This window comes from Pteronotus mesoamericanus, unplaced genomic scaffold (genome assembly GCF_021234165.1).
Source record: "Pteronotus mesoamericanus isolate MK-2021 breed Mesoamerican mustached bat unplaced genomic scaffold, CSHL_Meso_final contig_121, whole genome shotgun sequence".
NCBI classification, from domain to species: domain Eukaryota; kingdom Metazoa; phylum Chordata; class Mammalia; order Chiroptera; family Mormoopidae; genus Pteronotus; species Pteronotus mesoamericanus.
In genome coordinates, this window is record NW_026555046.1 from 1738296 (window position 1) to 1756780 (window position 18485).

The 18485-nt window shown below is 38.4% G+C and overlaps 1 protein-coding gene across 3 annotated transcripts in view; it reads right to left on the bottom strand.

Moving 5' to 3' along the window:
- The window catches only part of UXS1 (UDP-glucuronate decarboxylase 1), a 117683-nt gene that overhangs the window by 58183 nt on the left and 41015 nt on the right, over positions 1-18485 (bottom strand). For all 3 annotated transcript variants that reach the window (XM_054585845.1, XM_054585853.1, XM_054585836.1), the window contains exon 5: positions 10548-10608. In XM_054585845.1, coding sequence (XP_054441820.1) covers positions 10548-10608 — 61 coding nt within the window. The remainder of the gene's footprint in view (positions 1-10547; positions 10609-18485) is intronic.

An 18485-nucleotide genomic window follows, 5' to 3' on the forward strand; every position in this document is an offset into this window, starting at 1 on the left:
TTTTAGAATTACTTTAAAAAAAAAGCTATTAGCAAAATGTAGAGATCTGGTGAACTGCCAAAAAAAAAAAAAAAAAGTAATACTTAAAATGGACTTAAGAACCCCATGAAAAACATTTTTTGTTCCTAAGTACAAATTAATAAGCAATAGATGCTGTTTGCAGACCAAAGCCCTAAATGATTAAGTTCCACTGTCAGTAAATGTCTGATCAGGAATGTAAACAGTGAAATAATGCAGTTCTGAGGGGCCTGTGAGGGACAGGAGTTCAGTGATAACTAATAAAAAGACTTTATTGAAATTAAGTGCTGTAACTGAGGGGAGTTAGATAAAGCATATTTCATTTCTGGGAGATGGGAGTGAAAAGAATAAACTCAGAAAACAAACGTGTAACATGCAAATCTCCTGTGTCCTATTTTGTTCTGTTCTTTACTCTGCCTCCTCCTCTATCAAAATTTGCATTCACCTCATGCTCCTCTTCCAAAGTAAAAGAATTTACAGTAGGAAAAAAAAGAATTCTTTTTACTTGAAAAGTACATAAACACCTAGGTCTATAGTTTTAAAACATTTAATTTGCCATGGAGTCCTCTGTTCAAATAAAATCTAACACATAATTCCAGTGTTTATCATGGGGGAGTCAGCTGTTCTGGATGAAAAAGGTAGGTTGGGGGGACCAGGACAGGTAATGCTTTCGTTAAGAAGAACTGTCAGCCACCAACTAGATGTTTCTATATGCTCTGATAAAATATAAATATGGATTAGAATGTGAACAGTGGGAAAGTCCTGATACTCAACAGCTTTCAATCAGCTACACTCACTTTTTATTGAGAGCACCATTTTATAAATCCCTTTTGTTTATAGATGACACCCAGAGGAACTGAGGTTTTGACCAAGGTTCCCAGGTCACTGGAAATGATATATAAGCCCACCGTCCTTTTTTTTTTTTTTCCGAGAGAGAGAGAGAGAAGGGTAGAGAGAAAGAGAGAGAGAGAGAGAGAGACGAGAGAAACATCTATTTGTTGTTCCACTCATTTCTGAATTCACTGTGATTCTTGTATGTGCCCTGACCTGGGATCAAACCTGCAACTTTAAAGTATCAGGATGACTTTCTAACCCACCAAGCTACTGGTCAGGGCTAAACCCACAGCTTTAATTCCATATTCTTTCACCTACGTATAGCTTTGTCCAGTTTGTGTTTTAATTTTACCACTCCCACAGTCTATCTGTATTACTGAACAATGATTTGAAAAAAGAATTCTCTTGAAAAATACATAAATTTCAAATTGTTCACCACTAAGGCTTAACTCATGGGGTGAGATTTCATTTTACATTATTTGATTGCATTTCCCCATGTTTTCCATAGTTTTTGAGAAATGAGAAAAATTACATCTTTTTAAAGGAAATTTAACCCTTTTAATGTAGCTATATTTATATGCAACTGTTTATTACAATAAGACGTTCGGTGGCACATTAACTTTATCACAGCATCTAAAATAACAAAGGGGCTCAGAGCTAGCAAACATGCAGTGTATTATAATATATGCTCTCAATTCCAACACTTCCCTAGTTTTAGGAGAAACATAAAATTGCAGGAAGCACCTTAGTCTTGTTTAAAATGAACTTGAACTGTTGTTCTTGAACAATACCTTTCTATCTAAAATACTAAAAGATTTATGTAACATAGCTGGATGGTTATAAAATGGTTTTCCTAATGCATTTCAGCCCATTAGGCAACCATTTCAAATAGAAACAAAACTGGCAGATGCTTACCACTAAGGCATACTGTCTGAATAACAAGGAGCTAATAGCCAAAAGACAGTAAGAAGAAAAGACTTAATATCTCTTACACTGAAATGGATCCAGAGGTGTCCAATCTGCAGCCCACAGGCTGCATGCAGCCCAGGATGACTGTGAATGTGGCCCAACACAAAATCGTAAATTTACTCAAAACATTATGAGGGTATTTTTGTGATTACAGGTCACAATGTATTTAATGTGTGGCCCAAAACAACTCTTCTTCTTTCAGTGTGGCGCAGAGACGCCAAAAGGTTGGATACCCTAGGACCTTACACAGCTTTGCAAGTTTATGAGCTTGTCTCATTGTGCTTGTAGTTCTTGCTCTTATGGGAATTAACATGCAGCTGAAGGGGTCTAGTTCAAGGTCAGCATTCAAACGCATGCTGCTCTGTAAATCTGCAAAAGAATGTCTTTCCACAAACGTCTTCTTTGTTCTAAGGCTTCAACAATTTACTGGAAAGGCTTTTTAAGTTTTAACAACAGTTGCCAGACTTGGGCACCAATATGATTCTGAAATATGTCTTAACCTATGAGGTGGCAGGAAAGTGAAAAGCACTAAGTCCATTTGTCGTGGTTATGTGTTAAGTGAATAAACTCAGTAATACTCAGCATCAAGAGGAAAAACATCTAAATGGAAATAATAGCCCTTGCAAGCCTGTGCAGAGTTCATAAATGAGTGCGGAGCATCAGATTTTCTGATCACACTGACAAAGAAAGATTAGATAAATTAACTGTACTCTATTGCTGAAGACACTGATAAATTCCTCAATTAATACTTAAATGCATACACATTTTTGATGTGATGACGGGTGTACAAGTAGAACGGACTTTAGAGTCTGCTCAGGGTGACATAGATATAAACCATTTAAACACGCAACTATAACTTCTACATGCAAAGGGAGATTATATGGGGGAAACATTTAATATTGTTCAAGAGTCTTACTTTGGTGTTTGGGGTACATACTCCTACAACCTAGATGCTGGGTAGAAAAACAACCTTGTGTACTAACCATTTATACACCAAGGTCACAGATAAAAAAATTTTTCCAGAATGGGGGTGTAAGGTGCTCTGCAGACCTGTTCCCCAGCAAAACAATTGTAACTGGTGAAAATTAATTTTGAAAAACCAACCATTTAAAGTCTCTAGAAATTGTCGGAAGGGTAGGCAACATATAAAGAAACATTTATGCAAGAAAATAGATTAAAATTCAGTAAAGAGTCTGTGACACTTATGCCATGGCTCACTCCTCCCTTCCCCACTCCCCCCTCACAGTTCACAGTGGGAGAAAGCAGTGGGTGTGACCAAAATAATGGACCTCCCAGTCAAAAGATGGAATCTCACCGGAAGGGCAGCCCACCAGCATTTCTCATCCTCTCCAGCTGTGAGTTGCAGAGGCTCAACTCCTGGCAAGTGAGCCAGGTGGTTAAGAGCTCCCTTCTCCATCCAGGTCCTACCTCATAGGACAAGAGCTCTACCCCAGGCACAACGAGCTATGACTAAAGAGGCTGTAGCCATTCTTGTCCCAACCTGCTCGCAGGGCGGAAATTCTAAGTTGAGATGGACAAGGCGAGAAGGTCAGGGCTTGTGCTCCCGCCCAGCTCCCCACCTGTGAAGCAGCAGCATAGTGGTGTCACTCCCTCGCCCACAGCTCCAGAGCAGCAGCTCAAAGACTTCCCAAAGGGCAGAGGCAGTCAATAAACCTGGAGAGCTCCAAAGCTCTGCCCCCACGAAATCTATTTTATTTGAAAGAGAGTGTAGAGAAGTTCAAGCATAAGGGTGCTCTCAAACACAATGGAGATTTAGGTGGTAAGCAATAAAAAGTAGGCCAGTAGCTCTTCGAGAACAAGCTAAACCATAAGCCAGCAAGCTCAGTAGAGACACCCCAGGGAAAGAGACACCTAAGAGCCCTCTTGGGGTCAGAACAAACTTCGAAGACTAGCCTCAAAAGCTACCTCTGCAAAGGGGCCAGAATTTAATGGGTCAGATTGAGGAGCTACTGATAACCCAAAGCACTGATGAAAGAATAGTTTACTCAGTTCACAGTTACTGGAGCCTAACAGTTGGTGTGATACCACACAAGGCAGACAGCTTAACAGAGAAATCGGGAAGAAGGTCAGTAAGAGCCCTACTAGCGCCACTGTCTTCCTGATGGGGGACTCAAATGTTGGTAAATTTTTAGTTACAGGTAGTAGATAATAAGCTTGGTAGTCAATGTCTGTAAAAAGCTGTTGTTTCAGGAACTGAGGGTGTAACACACCTTGATTCCAGGAGGCCATAAGCAGTTCCACCTTTGTTCCTCAAGAGGACAGCAAGCAATCAAGGTGGTGTCTGAGCCATTGTGCTCCAGGGTGAAACGCCCACTGCCCAGGGCACGGAAGAAAGAGCTCACTGCCCAGGACAGAGATGAAAGGATGCTGCAGCTTAGTATCTGATTAGCTCTTTCCCTGAATTCCAAACCCCTTACCTACACTTTTCTTCTCCTTATAAAAATGGTCAGTTTAAAATGGAATTTAAGATGGTCTCTTAGGGAACAAACCCACCATCTTTTCAGATCGCCAACCATCTGAATAAAGCCACCCATAAAGATTCAATCCCTGTCTCTGCTTACTGGGTCTGGTAGGTGAGAAGCAGCACAAACACCAGCTTTTCCGGTTTCAATCCCAGATAAGTGTGTCCATGTCCAAGTCTATGGCCTCTAAGGAGCAACCATCAGAGCTTCCCACTGCATGGGACACAGATGTCACCTATCAGTCAAGTCACTAAACAAATACAGAACCAAACAAAAATAAAACTAGTTGAAAGGATAAAGCCAGCGCCACTGTGGAACCATTTGCTGAGCAGGCCTATGACCTTGTTAAACATGACTGCCATTTTACTCTTCTGAGTTTGTCCCCAGGACTGGAAATTAGAAGAAAGCAAGAAAAGAACTAACCACTCTCTACAGCCCCAGGCAGAAGATATAACATTGGAACAAACTGCAGCCTGAGTTGCAATGCCCCCAACAACCCAAAGGCCACAGAGAGCAAACCCCCCCGCCCTTTTTTAATCTGATTATAGTCCAATAAAAGCCCAAAGCCCTTACCCCTCCATGCTGGTGCATCTCTCCACACCATGCCCCACTCCTTTCTCGGAGAGTGAATGAAGACTTTATTCTCTACACTTTCTTCTTTGTGAATTCTTTCACAGCCTGCGTCACCGACCACCCTAACACTAGTCTCTTAGAGAAAGGTATCCAGACTTGCTACAATATACAAGGGGGGACTGAAAAAAAAAACAAAACCCGGAATTTATAAAAAATTGTGTATTTATTCTTACATATTTAAACTTCAGTCACCTTCAAAGTACCATATTTTGCCGTGTAAAATTACACACTTCTCAGCCTAAATTTTTGAGGGAAAAATAAGGATGTGCATTATGCACGGGTAGTACTAATTCCATATCTATATTCATGTTTTTAATTCTTTTATACATGCTTATGAATTAAAAATGTAACTCTAGAAAGCAATAATGATATCCATATGCAAAATAATACCCTGGAATATAATTGGTTTTATATGTAAATAAAAAATTGAATTAAAAAATTAAAATGAAAGTTTTTTTCCTGAGAGTTTGGGCCAAAAACGTGGATGCGCAATATACACAAGAGCACATTATACACAGCAAAATATGGTACTCTCCACTTGATGCAATACACCTACTGAGGCATTTTTTCCACTGCTCGATAGTTTTTGAACTCATCAATTTTGATGCCTTTTAGTGCTTCTGCCATTTTCTGTTTCACGTCTTCCACATTGGCAAAACATTTCTGTTTGAGGACTTTTTCATCCAGGGAAACAGAAAAAAAGTCACTCATGGTGAGGCAGGGTGAATAGGGAAGGCGGGACATGGGGGTCATGCCGTTTTTTGGTCAAAACCTGCTGAACACTCAGCACAGTGTGGGCAGGTGCACTCATAAATCACCCATCATGAAGTGGCCAAATGCACTGAAAGGCTCTTCAAAAACAATTCACTGAAGCCAAAAAGAGCCTCTCACACCACCACCAGCTGTTACAGTGACACAGACGGGTTCCTAGATCATTCACCTAGTGGGGGAAGTCTTGTACTACAAGGGGCCTGCCCTCCAGAAGACAATTCCGTTTTTTGAGGGGGGGGTTCCCTCTAAAATTTCCAGTTTTCTAGAAAATTATGAGATATGCAAAGACACAGGAATGTGACCTGTACACAGAAAAAACATGCAGGCAACAAAAACTGCCTTTGCAAGAGCACAGATGTTGAAGTTAATACAGTCCTTCAAATCAACCATCACAAATATGCTCAAAGAATTGGAGAGAACCATGTTTAAAGGAAGTAACTTGAAACTAAAAAGAGAGAAATTACAAAATAGAAACAAATGGAAATTCTGGAGTTGACAAGTACAATAACCAAAACAAAAAAAAAAAAAAATTCACGGGGGGGTTCAACATTTGACTGCAGATAAAAAGATTCAGCAAACTTGAAGATAGATCACAAGACGGCTTATGCAATCCAAAGAGCAGAGGAAAAAAAGGAAACTGAGAACATGCTCAGATAAATACGGGACACCAATAAGCACACAGAGAAAAGCACACCAACATGCATGTAATCAAAGTATCCAAAAAGAAAAGAATATTCAAAGAAATAATGTCTGAAAACTGCCCAAAACTGATGAAATACATTCAGGAAGCTCAAAATACTCTAAATAGGATAAATATAAAATACAAAGAGATGCATACATCATACTAAAAATCACACATAAGAATAAAGTTTTAAAAGCAGTTTTATTGGATTGGATTGGATTGTCCTGAAAAATTCATGTCCTTCTTGGAACCTCAGAATGCGACCTTATTTGGAAATGCAGCCAATGCAGATGCAATTAAGATAAGGGCATATAGAAGGAGGGTGACCGCTGAATCCACCATGAGACAAGCAGGGAGAATATCATGTGATAATAGCAGCAAAGACTGGAGTGATGATAGTCTACAAGCCAAGGAACTCAAGAATTAGTGGCAATAGCAGAAACTAAGAGGAGATTTTCCATTAGAGCTGCAATTTTCAACCTTTTTCATTCCATGGCATGCATAAACTAATTACTAAAATCCTGTGGTGCACCAAAAAATATATTTTTGCCAATCAGACAAAAAAATTTTACTTTTGATTCATTCATACTGGATGGCTATTGTGTTAGCTACTTTTTTTTAAAGATTTTATTTATTTATTTTTAGAGAGGGGAAAGGAGGGAGAACGAGGAGAGAAACATCAATGTGTGGTTACCTCTCGCTCGCCCCCTACTGGGGATCTGGCCTGCAACCCAGGCACAAGTCCTAGGCTGGGAATTGAACTGGCGACCCTTTAGTTTGCAGGCCATCGCTCAATCCACTGAGCTACACCTGCCAGGATCCTGCTGTTGTTTTTTTATTTGACAATCTAAGGGAAAAGAAGTCAGTGTCCCTGAATAAATAATCGGGTATTACATGTTTTAAAAATTCTTGTGGCACACTAGTTGAAAATTGCTGCACTAGGGCCTTCAGAGAGAACATGACCCTACTTACCTACACCTTGATTTCAGGCTTCTAATTTCCAGAACCTGGAGAGATTGAACTTCTTTTGTTTTAAGCTAGTGAGTTGGTGGTAAATGTTACAGCAGCCCTAGAAAACTAATACAGCAGAACAAAAAAATGACTCCTCAAGCAAAAGGGAACCCTAATGTGATTAACAGCTGACTTATTGTAAATAAAGAGAAAGCAGTGGGATAACCTAGTCAAAGTACAGAAAGAAACTATCAGCCATGAAGCTTATATATAACCAAAAATAACTTTTAAAAATAAGTCAACAAAAAAGCAGACCTGCCATATAAGAAATACTAAAGGACATTCTTCAGGCTGAAAGCAAATGATCTCAGATAGTAACTTAATCCACAGGGGGAAAAAAGGAGGGGGGAGGATGGGGGAGGAAGAGGAATCCACAAAGTAATTATAAAAGTCAACGTAACTGCCTTTTCTCCTGTCTACTCTTAATTGATTTAAAGACCAAGCTGTAAAAACAATAATGTAAACATACTTAAAGCCACAGAAAATGGTTAAAATAATACCTTTATGTTATTAATATTCTACCATAACAAAAAAAACCTAACTGTATAAAATACATAATTGTATTATTGGAACAATAAAATAAAAAAATATATTTGACAGCAATAGTACAAAGATGGTAAAAGGGAATAAAATTGTATTGCAGTAAGAAAAATGACACTGAAAGGTAACTCAAACACTCAGCAGCAAATATCCTTAGCAATAATTAAAAAAGCAGACATGGAATTCCTGTAAAAACCTTAGCACTAACCAATGATTTCAGCAAGGTTACAGGATGTAAAAAAAATACAAAAATCAATTGCATTTCCAAACACTTCCAATACATAACATAAAATGAAACTGAACAATTCTATTTATAGTAGCATCAAAAAGAATACTTCAGAATAAATTTAACAAAACACATGCAGAACTTACTGAAAACTACAAAAGAAGGTTAAAAGAAACTCATGAAGCCCTAAATAAATGGAATTTATCAGGAACTTATTAGACACCCTTGTTTAGATTGCAAGACTTATTACTGTTAAGATGGCAATACTGCCCAAATTGATCTACAGATTCAATGCAATCTATTAAAATCCCAACTGGCTTCATTGGGGAAATTGGCAAACTGATCCTAAAATTCATAAGGAATTATAAGAAATCCAGAATAGTCAAAACTATCTTGAAAAAAATTAACAAGGTTGGAGGAGTCACATTTCCCAATTTCAAATCTTACAAAGCTACAGTAAGCAAGGCATAGAGTAAACATAGCAATCAACGTTAATAAAATTGAGAATGTAGAAATATTTGTTAACCGTCAGTTGATTTTCAACAAGGGTCCCAGACAATTCAAAGGGGCATGATAAGTCTTGTCAGCCAATGGTGCTAGACAAGCGGGTAGTCACATGCAAAAGAATGAAAAAAGCCCTTATCTAATACCACATACAAAAACCAACTCAATGGGTCATAGACCTAAATGTAAGAACTAAGTGGGAGAAAATATTTGCCAATTATATATATAATCAGGAAGTTATATTCAGAATGAAGAACTCTTATAATTCAATAATAAAAAGAAAAATAACCTAACTTAAAAAGTGGGCTAAGTATCTGAACAGACATTTCTCCACAGAAGACACAGAAATGGCCAATAAGCACAGTAACATAATTAACCACCAGATAAACTCAAATCAAAACCATGAGATACCACAGCATACCTCTAAGAGAGCTACAAACAAAAAGACAAAAAACAACAGTGTCAGCAAGGATGAGGAGAAAACTGGAACTCTCATACATTGCTGATGGGAATATAAAAAGGTACAATCACTTTAGCAAACAGCCTAGCAGTTCCTTAAAAGGTTAAATGTAGAGCTACCATATAACTCATATAAATAAAATGTGGTATATCCATAGAATGCAATAGTATTTGGTAATAAAAACATATAAAGTACTGATAAACATGTTACAACATAATGAATCTTAAGAACATGCTTAGTGAAAGAAGCCAGTCACAAAAGGACAAATATTGCGTACTCCACCTACGTGAAATATCCAGAACTGACAAATCTGTACAGACAGAAAGTAGATGAATTAGATGAATTGTTGCCTAGTGCTTGGGGCTGGGAGGGTGGGAGGATGGAGTGGCTGCCAATGGATATAAGGGGTTATTTTTTGCAGTTATGAAAATGTTCTAAAATGGTATGAATGCACAATATGTGAGTATACCAAAAACTATTGAATTGTACACTTTAAAGGGTGAATTATATGGTATGTAAATTATATCTCAAAAAAGCTGTTATTTTTTTTAATGCAAAGGTGCCACTCTCTTTGGACACATTCAGCTATACAAATGTTAAATAGAATTCTTTCACTGGTAAATTTGTATTGATGTAATTAACAGTAAGACTACTAGCTGAGGAAGCCCCCCCATGGAGTCATTAAAGTGGTCTGCAAACCAAAACAGGTTTTAAAAACCACTGCTCTGGAAAACTTTCACATTTCCTCAAAAAGTAATATGTAGGGTTACCATGACTCAGCAATTCCACTCTTAGGCATTATGTCCGAAAGAACTGAAAACCCATGCCCACACAAAAACCTGTACATGTATATTCAGAGAACCATTATTCACAACAGCCTCAAAGTAGAAACCCCAAATGCCATCAACTGATAAATGGATAAATAAAATGTGGTACATCCATACAGTGGAATATCAGTCAGCAATAAAAAGGAATGAAGTACTGACTCATGCTATAGCATGGATGAGCCTTGGGAAAATTATTCTAATTATTCTACGAAATCAGATACTAAAGATCACATATTATATCATTTTGTTTACATGTAATGTCCAAAACAGAAAAATCCACAGAGACAGAAAGTAGCCTTAGTGGTTGCCAGGAGCTGGAGGTAGAGGAGATGGAAAACGGCTGCTAATGGGCCTTGGGGATGGGCCGGCACGGGGGGGTGGGGGGGCGGGCGGGGGGGTCAGTTTCTTTTTGGGTTGATGAAAATATTCTAGAATTAGAACATGGTGCTGCTTCACACCTTTGTGAATATACTATGAACCACTGAATTGTATATTCTATAGGGGTGAATTTTATGGTGTGTCAATTATACTTCAACTTAGAGAGCAAGTTTCTTAATATTATAAATATTAATCAGATACACAAACTTACCAAAATTCTTTTACGATCCTTTTCTGATAAAAATTTTACTGGAGGGTATTTTTGAGTAAAGCTGTATAATACAAAGAGATTAAAAAAGACAAAGTCAAACATCTCGTGTGAGTATTTTCTCTGCTTACCATCAAGACAAATGCCATATTTTAGAACTGTTATTGTTTGTTCCTTCTTTCTCTACTCCATGTGTGGCTGGAACCAAGCAATCAGTTGGTAATTTGAATTCAAGGAACAGCTAACCTGCTCCTTGTTTCGAATCAAGCTAAGGGTATGCCTTGAGATTCTATCCCCAAAAAGGGAAAACTGAAGAATGTGAAGGCTACGAGCAGCCAAAGCTAAACACAAAATGAAAGAGGTGGTTGCATTCTCCTGATGCAGTACAAGGGCCTGGAAAAAAGAAAACAGCTGTACGAGACATGCCTTGGGGGAGTTAGGAAAGACCTTAACAAAGTCGATTCTCCTGTTCTGGGCAGGTTCACAATTCCTACCCACTTCCTACCTCATGCCCCTGGGCAAAATGCTCAGGCAACAACACTTTCTCAGTCTGTTCGAACCCATTCTACAAACCTACTCAACGTCTCATCTTATCTTTCAATGCCTCTTGCCCCAGGTATAAAGGTGCCATGGGTTCAACCCACACTGGCACTTCAGGAACAAGATAGCATAAATCGTATGTAAGATATCAAATAAAAGTTGTAAGTGCAAATTTGAAATAGCCTTTCTTAAAGTGCTTTAAATAAATTCCAAAAAAGTTTGCTTTATTGTTAATACTTTAAATGGAAAGGTGCTGGGCCAGGGGCACTGTCTCCATCCCCTCCCCATTGCCAGCTGGGATACAGAATGCATCTCCTCAATGGTTGCGGAAGTGAACAGAACATGACAGGTCATTAGACAGAAGGCCTTGAAGCAGGTGTTCCTCATCTCCTGAAAGAATGATTAAACTGGAGCATAGAGCAGGCAGGCTTTCCTTTACAGTGCAGATGAGCTCCTGTTAGGAGCTTCCTAATTCTCAAAAGGTCAAGTTCTCCTTGCAGATTACAAAAACAGAGGTAGGCAGTTGGGAAAGTATGAAGGAATGGGTGAGAATCCCAGCCTTCCCCCTTGTTAGTTCTGTGTACCTCAGCACTTTCTGCTCTGTCTGCCAGGCAGAGGCTGTCTTTTTTCTTTTTTAATTTATTTTTCATTTACAGTTGACATACAATATTATATTAGTTTCAGTTGTACAACATAGTGATTAGACATTTATATACTTCACGCAGTGATCACCCCAATACGACAGGGGTTGTTGCCCTTAGAACATCCCGCCAGAGTAAGTGTTTACCCTGCATTGAAGCAAGGTAAGCTCTGCCTTCAGTCAGAGCGATGCTGCAGGCTGCAAGGGAGCCTGACCGATGCCCTATCTGGGAAGGGGCATTTTCTGTCACTCCGAATTTTTCCCCAACACTCAGGTGGAAGATAGCAAAGTACGCTTCAGCAAGGCTCGTGCGCAGCCCTCACACCTGCCCCAACTCCCCATCTCCTCTGAGCGCCTCCTACCCACCACTCCAGACTCAGTCCCCAGTTCCAAACCCCACCTGTGGAATAAAGTATGAATTCAATAATAAATATTTTCTTACCGCCCCAAATTAAGTCTTTAGAAATTACTTTATGCCATTTCAGACTCCAACTTTACTATTTAATGGGACAGCCAGTAAAGTTTTTCACAGAATTTAAATTATCATTATTTGCTGTCTATACAAAGAACATTTAAAGACATGATGATGAAATTTTTTAAATGGCATGTAATCAAAGTATTAAGAAATGAAGATGTGGTGAGGAAAAGAAAAGGCCCAGGGAACCCACTTACTTGCACTTCTAAAACGGTCCTGTCCCCAGTTCTCTCCCTGAATCAATGTAGACATTACCTTCAAAAATATTTCTTGAGGGCTACTTTGCTCAGAATGACAAGCACACTAAGACAACATTATTTCCAGTAACATTCTATCTTGCCAGTGTTGAGATGATAGTTTGATCATTCTTATCACACAATCAATCAGGAAAAATAAAACTAGATAGAGCTCCAAAGATTTCTACCACAAAGTCATGTTTGTGCTTGACTTTCTAACCAAAACATTCACTCAGGCTCATCTGTCACCTGACTTGCACATCAACCTGAAAAACAGAACCATTTTAGAATAACTAGAAAGAACCAAGAAGCAAAATTTTAACCTCTGCACCTATTTTAAAAGTAATTCTTACTGTTTGAGGCACATAAGTTACTGGTACATTCCTTAAGATTATATTCATACTTGTGCTTCTCCTTCCGGTTTAAAAAGCACAACGAGAGGCAGTTCAATAAGTCTATGTAGAAAGAGCCTGAACTTAGGTCCTCCACAGACACGACTAATCTACAGCTACATATGGAACAATACACTCTGAAAAAAACCTGAAACTAGCTGAACTCCTTCACAACAAAGATAAAAGGCCACCTCCAGTCAGGCAGTAGAGGCAGAATACTTGGTCTTGCTAAAAACCCCACACCAGGCATAGTAACCTACATACAATCAGGAGAGATCTCACAAATACAGAGCTTCTCCCTGAAAAAGAGAAGGGAGAGTTCCCCACATATGGCACCCCAACTCTTGGAACCTATATGGGAGAGAGCCCCCAACCAAAACACCTGGCTTTGAAACACAACAGGGTTTACCCCTAGGAGAGTCATAGGGCTATAGGTAACAGGTTTACTGTGAAAGGGCTTTTGTGAAGACTCACCAGGACAAAAGCAGCAGTTTTAAAGAGCATCTACATCCATATGTGAATGGTAATCATTTACGAATTTAAAAGTGTCTACTGGAGGGACAGGAGACAATTGGAACTCCCTCCCAGAACTAAGGTACTTACAGGAGGCATTTTTACTGTCTCCATCCACCTAATATAGAAGCACTTAAGTATAGACCTAAATGAAGAAATAAACATATACAATAATAGAAGAGGAATTTAATATCCCATTAAAGTGAATGAATACATCATCTAGAGAGAAAATCATTAAAAGAGTATCTGTCTTAAACAACACATTAAATCAGATGAACTTAATAGATATTTACAGAACATTCTAACCAAAAGCACCAGGATACACATTCTTCTCAGTACACATGAAACATTCTTCAAAATAAATCACTTGTTCCATCACAAGTCTTAGTAAACGTAAGACTGAAATTATATCAATCATATTTTCTGATCACAATGTATTAAACTGGAAAGCAACTTCACAAAGAAAACTGGAATAATTAGGGATATGTATAGATTAAACAAAATGCTGCTGAATCAACGGGTCAACAAAAAACAAAGATAAAATAAAAAACACTTTTCAGACAAAACAATGCAAATATAACACACCAAAATCTATGGAATACAGGAAAAGCAGTTCTAAAAAGAAAGTTTACAACCCTTACTGGCCTATCTAAAAAAACAAGAAAAATTTCTAATAAACAATGTGACTTTACAACTAAAGGAAGTTTAAAAAGAAGAGCAAAGTTAGCAAAAGAAAGAAAATAAAGATGAGAGTAGAAATGAAGACCACCTCCCCCCGCCCCGCCCAAAAAAAAAAAAAAAAAATCAATGGAACTAAGAGCGGCTTCCTTCCAAAAAAAAAAAATTACAAACCTTTTCCAGACTCACTAAAAGAGAGATACTCAAGTAAAATAAAAAATGAGAAGTTGCTACTAATGTCAAAAAAAGAATCATAAGATATCACTATGAACAATTACACAATAACAAACTGGATAACTGTAAAGAAATGGATAAATTTGTAAAAACATATTTTCCACATGAAGAAACAGAAAATCTGCACAGACTTAGTAATAAGACTGAATCAGTAATCAAAAAACCCCTAACAAAAAAAAGTCCAGGAGGATATCCTAGATGGTGGCAGAGTAGGTAGAAGGTACACTCACCTCCTCCACAGATAAAACTGGAATTAGAACTAAATTATAGAACAACAATCCTGAATGACCAACCGAAGACTGGCTGAAGAGAATCTTATAACCAATGATTTACAGAAGGCACATTAAGACTAACAGGAAGGGTAGAGACATGAAAAGGGCTGTCTCTGGCTCCTACCAGCAGAAGCTGAGGTTCCACAGGGACTATCTCAGCTACTGGGGATTCCCCAGGAAAAGCATAGGGTCACAGCCAAAAGCCAGACTCCCTAGCTCAGGACACCAGAGCTAGAATCTATCTCATGCGACTCAAATATAGCCAAAGGCCATTTCACTGACTGAGCCTTAAAGGAAGCCAACAGGAAGAGGTTAGCAGAGGTGGAACTCGGGGTACCCTGGGACTTTTGCTGATGCACTCCTGGGCCTGGTGCTGGTAAAAGCCAGTCTTGGCAGCTTGGTCCTTCCAGTGTACACACAGGCCCAGCAGAAGCAGCCATAAAGTGGATCACTTGTAGCTTCTGAGAGGTTGCCCAGGACCAGTCACAAGTAGCAGCTGACATGGTATGCACCAGCGTCCCTCCCAAGAGACCCAGAACCAAAACACCCAACTGGCCAACTTCAGATAACATCAGAGCAGGATCCAATAAGATTCACAAGTAGCATATCCAAAGGAAGATCTTGGCTAGCACCAAACCCCAGAAATTCCATTTTATGTGCCCAGCACCTACACAGCATCTCCCACACCGTGGGTGAGGCTGTCTCATAGTCAACCAGGCTGAGGGCTGATCAAAAGCATGAACAAACCAATAACAATCAAGACTCAAATACAATAAAAGGGCTCACATAATCTGCCTAAGGGACACTGTGGGATCACCCAGTGCAGGTGATTGAGGAGACTGCACCACTGGACCCCACAGGACACCTACTACATAAGCCCACCCTACAAAGATTTTAAGTCATAGAAAACCTATCTAATACACAGAAACAAACATAAAGAGGCAACCAAAAATGGGGAGACAAAGAAATAGGCCCCAAATGAAAACACAGGAAAAATCTTTAGAAAAACTGCTACATGAAATGAAGGCAAACAGTTTCTCAGATATCAATTTCAAACAAATGATTATAAGGATTTTCAACAGCATGAAAAAGGAACCAATCAGAAGTGAAGAATACACTGGAAGGAATAAACAGTAGGCTGAATAAAGCAGAGGACTGAATCAGCAATTTGGAAGACAAGGTAGGAAAAAACACCAAATTAAAAGAGAGAGAAAAAAAAAAGATAGTTTAAGGAACCTCTGGAACAAAGTGAAACATAAAAAAATCTGCAGTCTAGGGGTACCAAAAAGAGAAGAGAGAGTAAAGGATCAAGAACCTATTTGAAGAAATATTGACCAAAAAATTCCCTAACCAGGTGAAGAAAAAAGACACAAAGGCCAGGAAGCACAGAGTCCCAAACAAGATGAACCCAAAGAGGCCCACAGGGGGACACATCATAATTAAAATGCCAAAGGTTAAAGACAAAGAGAGAATGTTAAAAGCCACAACAGAAAAATAGTCACCTACAAGGGAGCTACCATAATACTGACAGTGGATTTCTCACCAGAAACATTTTCAGGCCAGAAGGGATTGGAGTGAAATATTCAAAGTGATGAAAAGAAAGGGCCTACAACCAAGATTACTATACCCAGCAGAGAGATAATTTAAAATTGGAGAAATAAAGAGCTTCCCAGACAAGAAAAAGCTAAAAGAGTTTATTACCACCAAGCCAGTATTATAAGAAATGTTAAAGGGCCAAGAAAGAGAAGGGAAAAAAAAAGAAACACAGTTAAAATAATAAAATGGCAAGAAATACATATCTATCAATAATCACTTCAAAAAAGGCTTAAATGCTCCAATCAAAACACACAGCATAGCTGAGTGGAAAAGAAAAGATCCACATATACAAAGTCTGTCTGGAAAATGTCCAATCATTGTTAATATAACAAGAATGGTTTGCACAACATTGATGTAACCAGTCAGCCAAGGAGAGTGGACTGGAATGGACATGTGTGAATAATGACCACCTCACTGTACTAGTCAGTGGGGATGGCAGACACTTTTGAGTGAGCATGTGTACTGTGTGGCCGTAACATTCAAAATGACTGAACAAGTAGAGCAACCATTCTACATCAAATCTTGTGTTAAGCTTGAACATTGCTCTGCGGAAACTATTTGAATGGTTCAGAAGGCTGCAGCTATGGCCAACTGGTGATTAGCAACTTTGTCAAGACAACACACCTGCTCATGCATCACATCACAGGGTACATTTTTTGGCAAAACATCAAATCACCCAGGTGACTCAGCCCCTCTACAGCCTGTATTTGGCATCCTGCAACTTCTGGCTTTTCCCAAAACTAAAATCATCTTTGAAAGGGAAGAGACTTCAGACTGCTGATATTAGGAAAAAACAATGGGGCAAGCGATAGTGATTGAGAGAACTGTGTGAGGCCCACTCTGAAGGGAACTGAGGCATCATTGTCCTATGTAAAATGTTTCTTGTATCTTCAATAAATGTGTCTCCCATATGCTGCCTACAAGTCACCCGCATCAGAATGAAAAATACACACAGATTCAAAGTAAAGGGATGGAAAAAGATACTTCTTGCAAAGGGAAAGGGTAAAAATGCTCAGGTAGTAATACTGTATCTGACAAAAGAGACGTTAAAAGAAAAGTTATAATAAGAGACAAAGAAGGACACTATATCATGATAAAAAGGACAATTCAACAAGTGCATACAATCCCTGTGAACATTTATGCACCCAACATAGGAGCACTGATATATGTAAAGCAAATCTTGATGGGCATAAAGGGAGAGGCTGACAGTAATACAGTCATAGTAGGAGATTTAACACCCCACTGACATCAAATGAAAGATCTTCCAGACAGAAAACGAGGAAACGACAGCCTTAATGACACACTGGATCAGACAGATTTAACTGTTATCTTCAAAGCATTTCACCTAAAAGCAAGCAGAATACGCATTATTATCAAGTGCACATGGAACATTTTCTAGGATTGACCACATGTTAGGACACAAAACAAGTCTCAATAAATTTAAGAAAATTGAAATCATATTGAGCACCTTCTCTAGCCATAATGGTTTGATACAAGAAATCAATCACAAGAAAAAAAACCTGAAAAATACACAAAGGCATGGAGGCTTAGTAACATGTTACTAAACAATAAATCAGTTAACAATGAAAACACAGAAGAATTGAAAAGGTATCTTGAAATAAAGATACACATCAACACAAAATCTATGGGACACAGCAAAAGCAGTCCTAAGAGAGAAATTCATAGTATTACAGACTTATCTCAAGAAACAAGAAAAAGCTGAAATAAACATCTAACTTTACACTTAAGGAACTTGAAAAACAACAATAACAAAGGCCCAAGTGAATAAAAGAAAAAGAAATAATAAAGATCAGAACAAAAATAAATTAAAGAGCTAGTTCTTTAGAAAAATACATAAGATTGACAAACTTTTAACCAGACTCATCAAGGAAAAAAGAGAGAGGATCCAAATAAATAAAATCAGAAATGAAAGAGGAAAAGTAACAACTGACACCAAAGAAGTACAAAGGATTGTGAGAAATACCACAAAGGACTATATGCCAACAAATTGAACAATCTGGAAGAAATGGATACATTCCTAGAAACATACAATCCTCCAAAACTGAAACAAGAAAAGCCAGATAATCTGAAGAGACTGATTACAACCAGTGAAACTGAAGCATTAATTTAAAAAAAAAAGCCTTGGATCAAATGGATTTACAGATGAATTTTAGCAGACATGCAGAGATCTAACACCCCTCCTTCTCAAACTATTCCAAAAATTTCAGAAGGATGGAAGACTCCCTGGCTCACGCTATGAGGCCAAGATTATTCTAATTCCAAAACCAGATAAATACACTACAAAAAAGAAAATTACAGGCAGATATCCATGATGAACATAGATGCTAAAATCCTCAAGAAAATA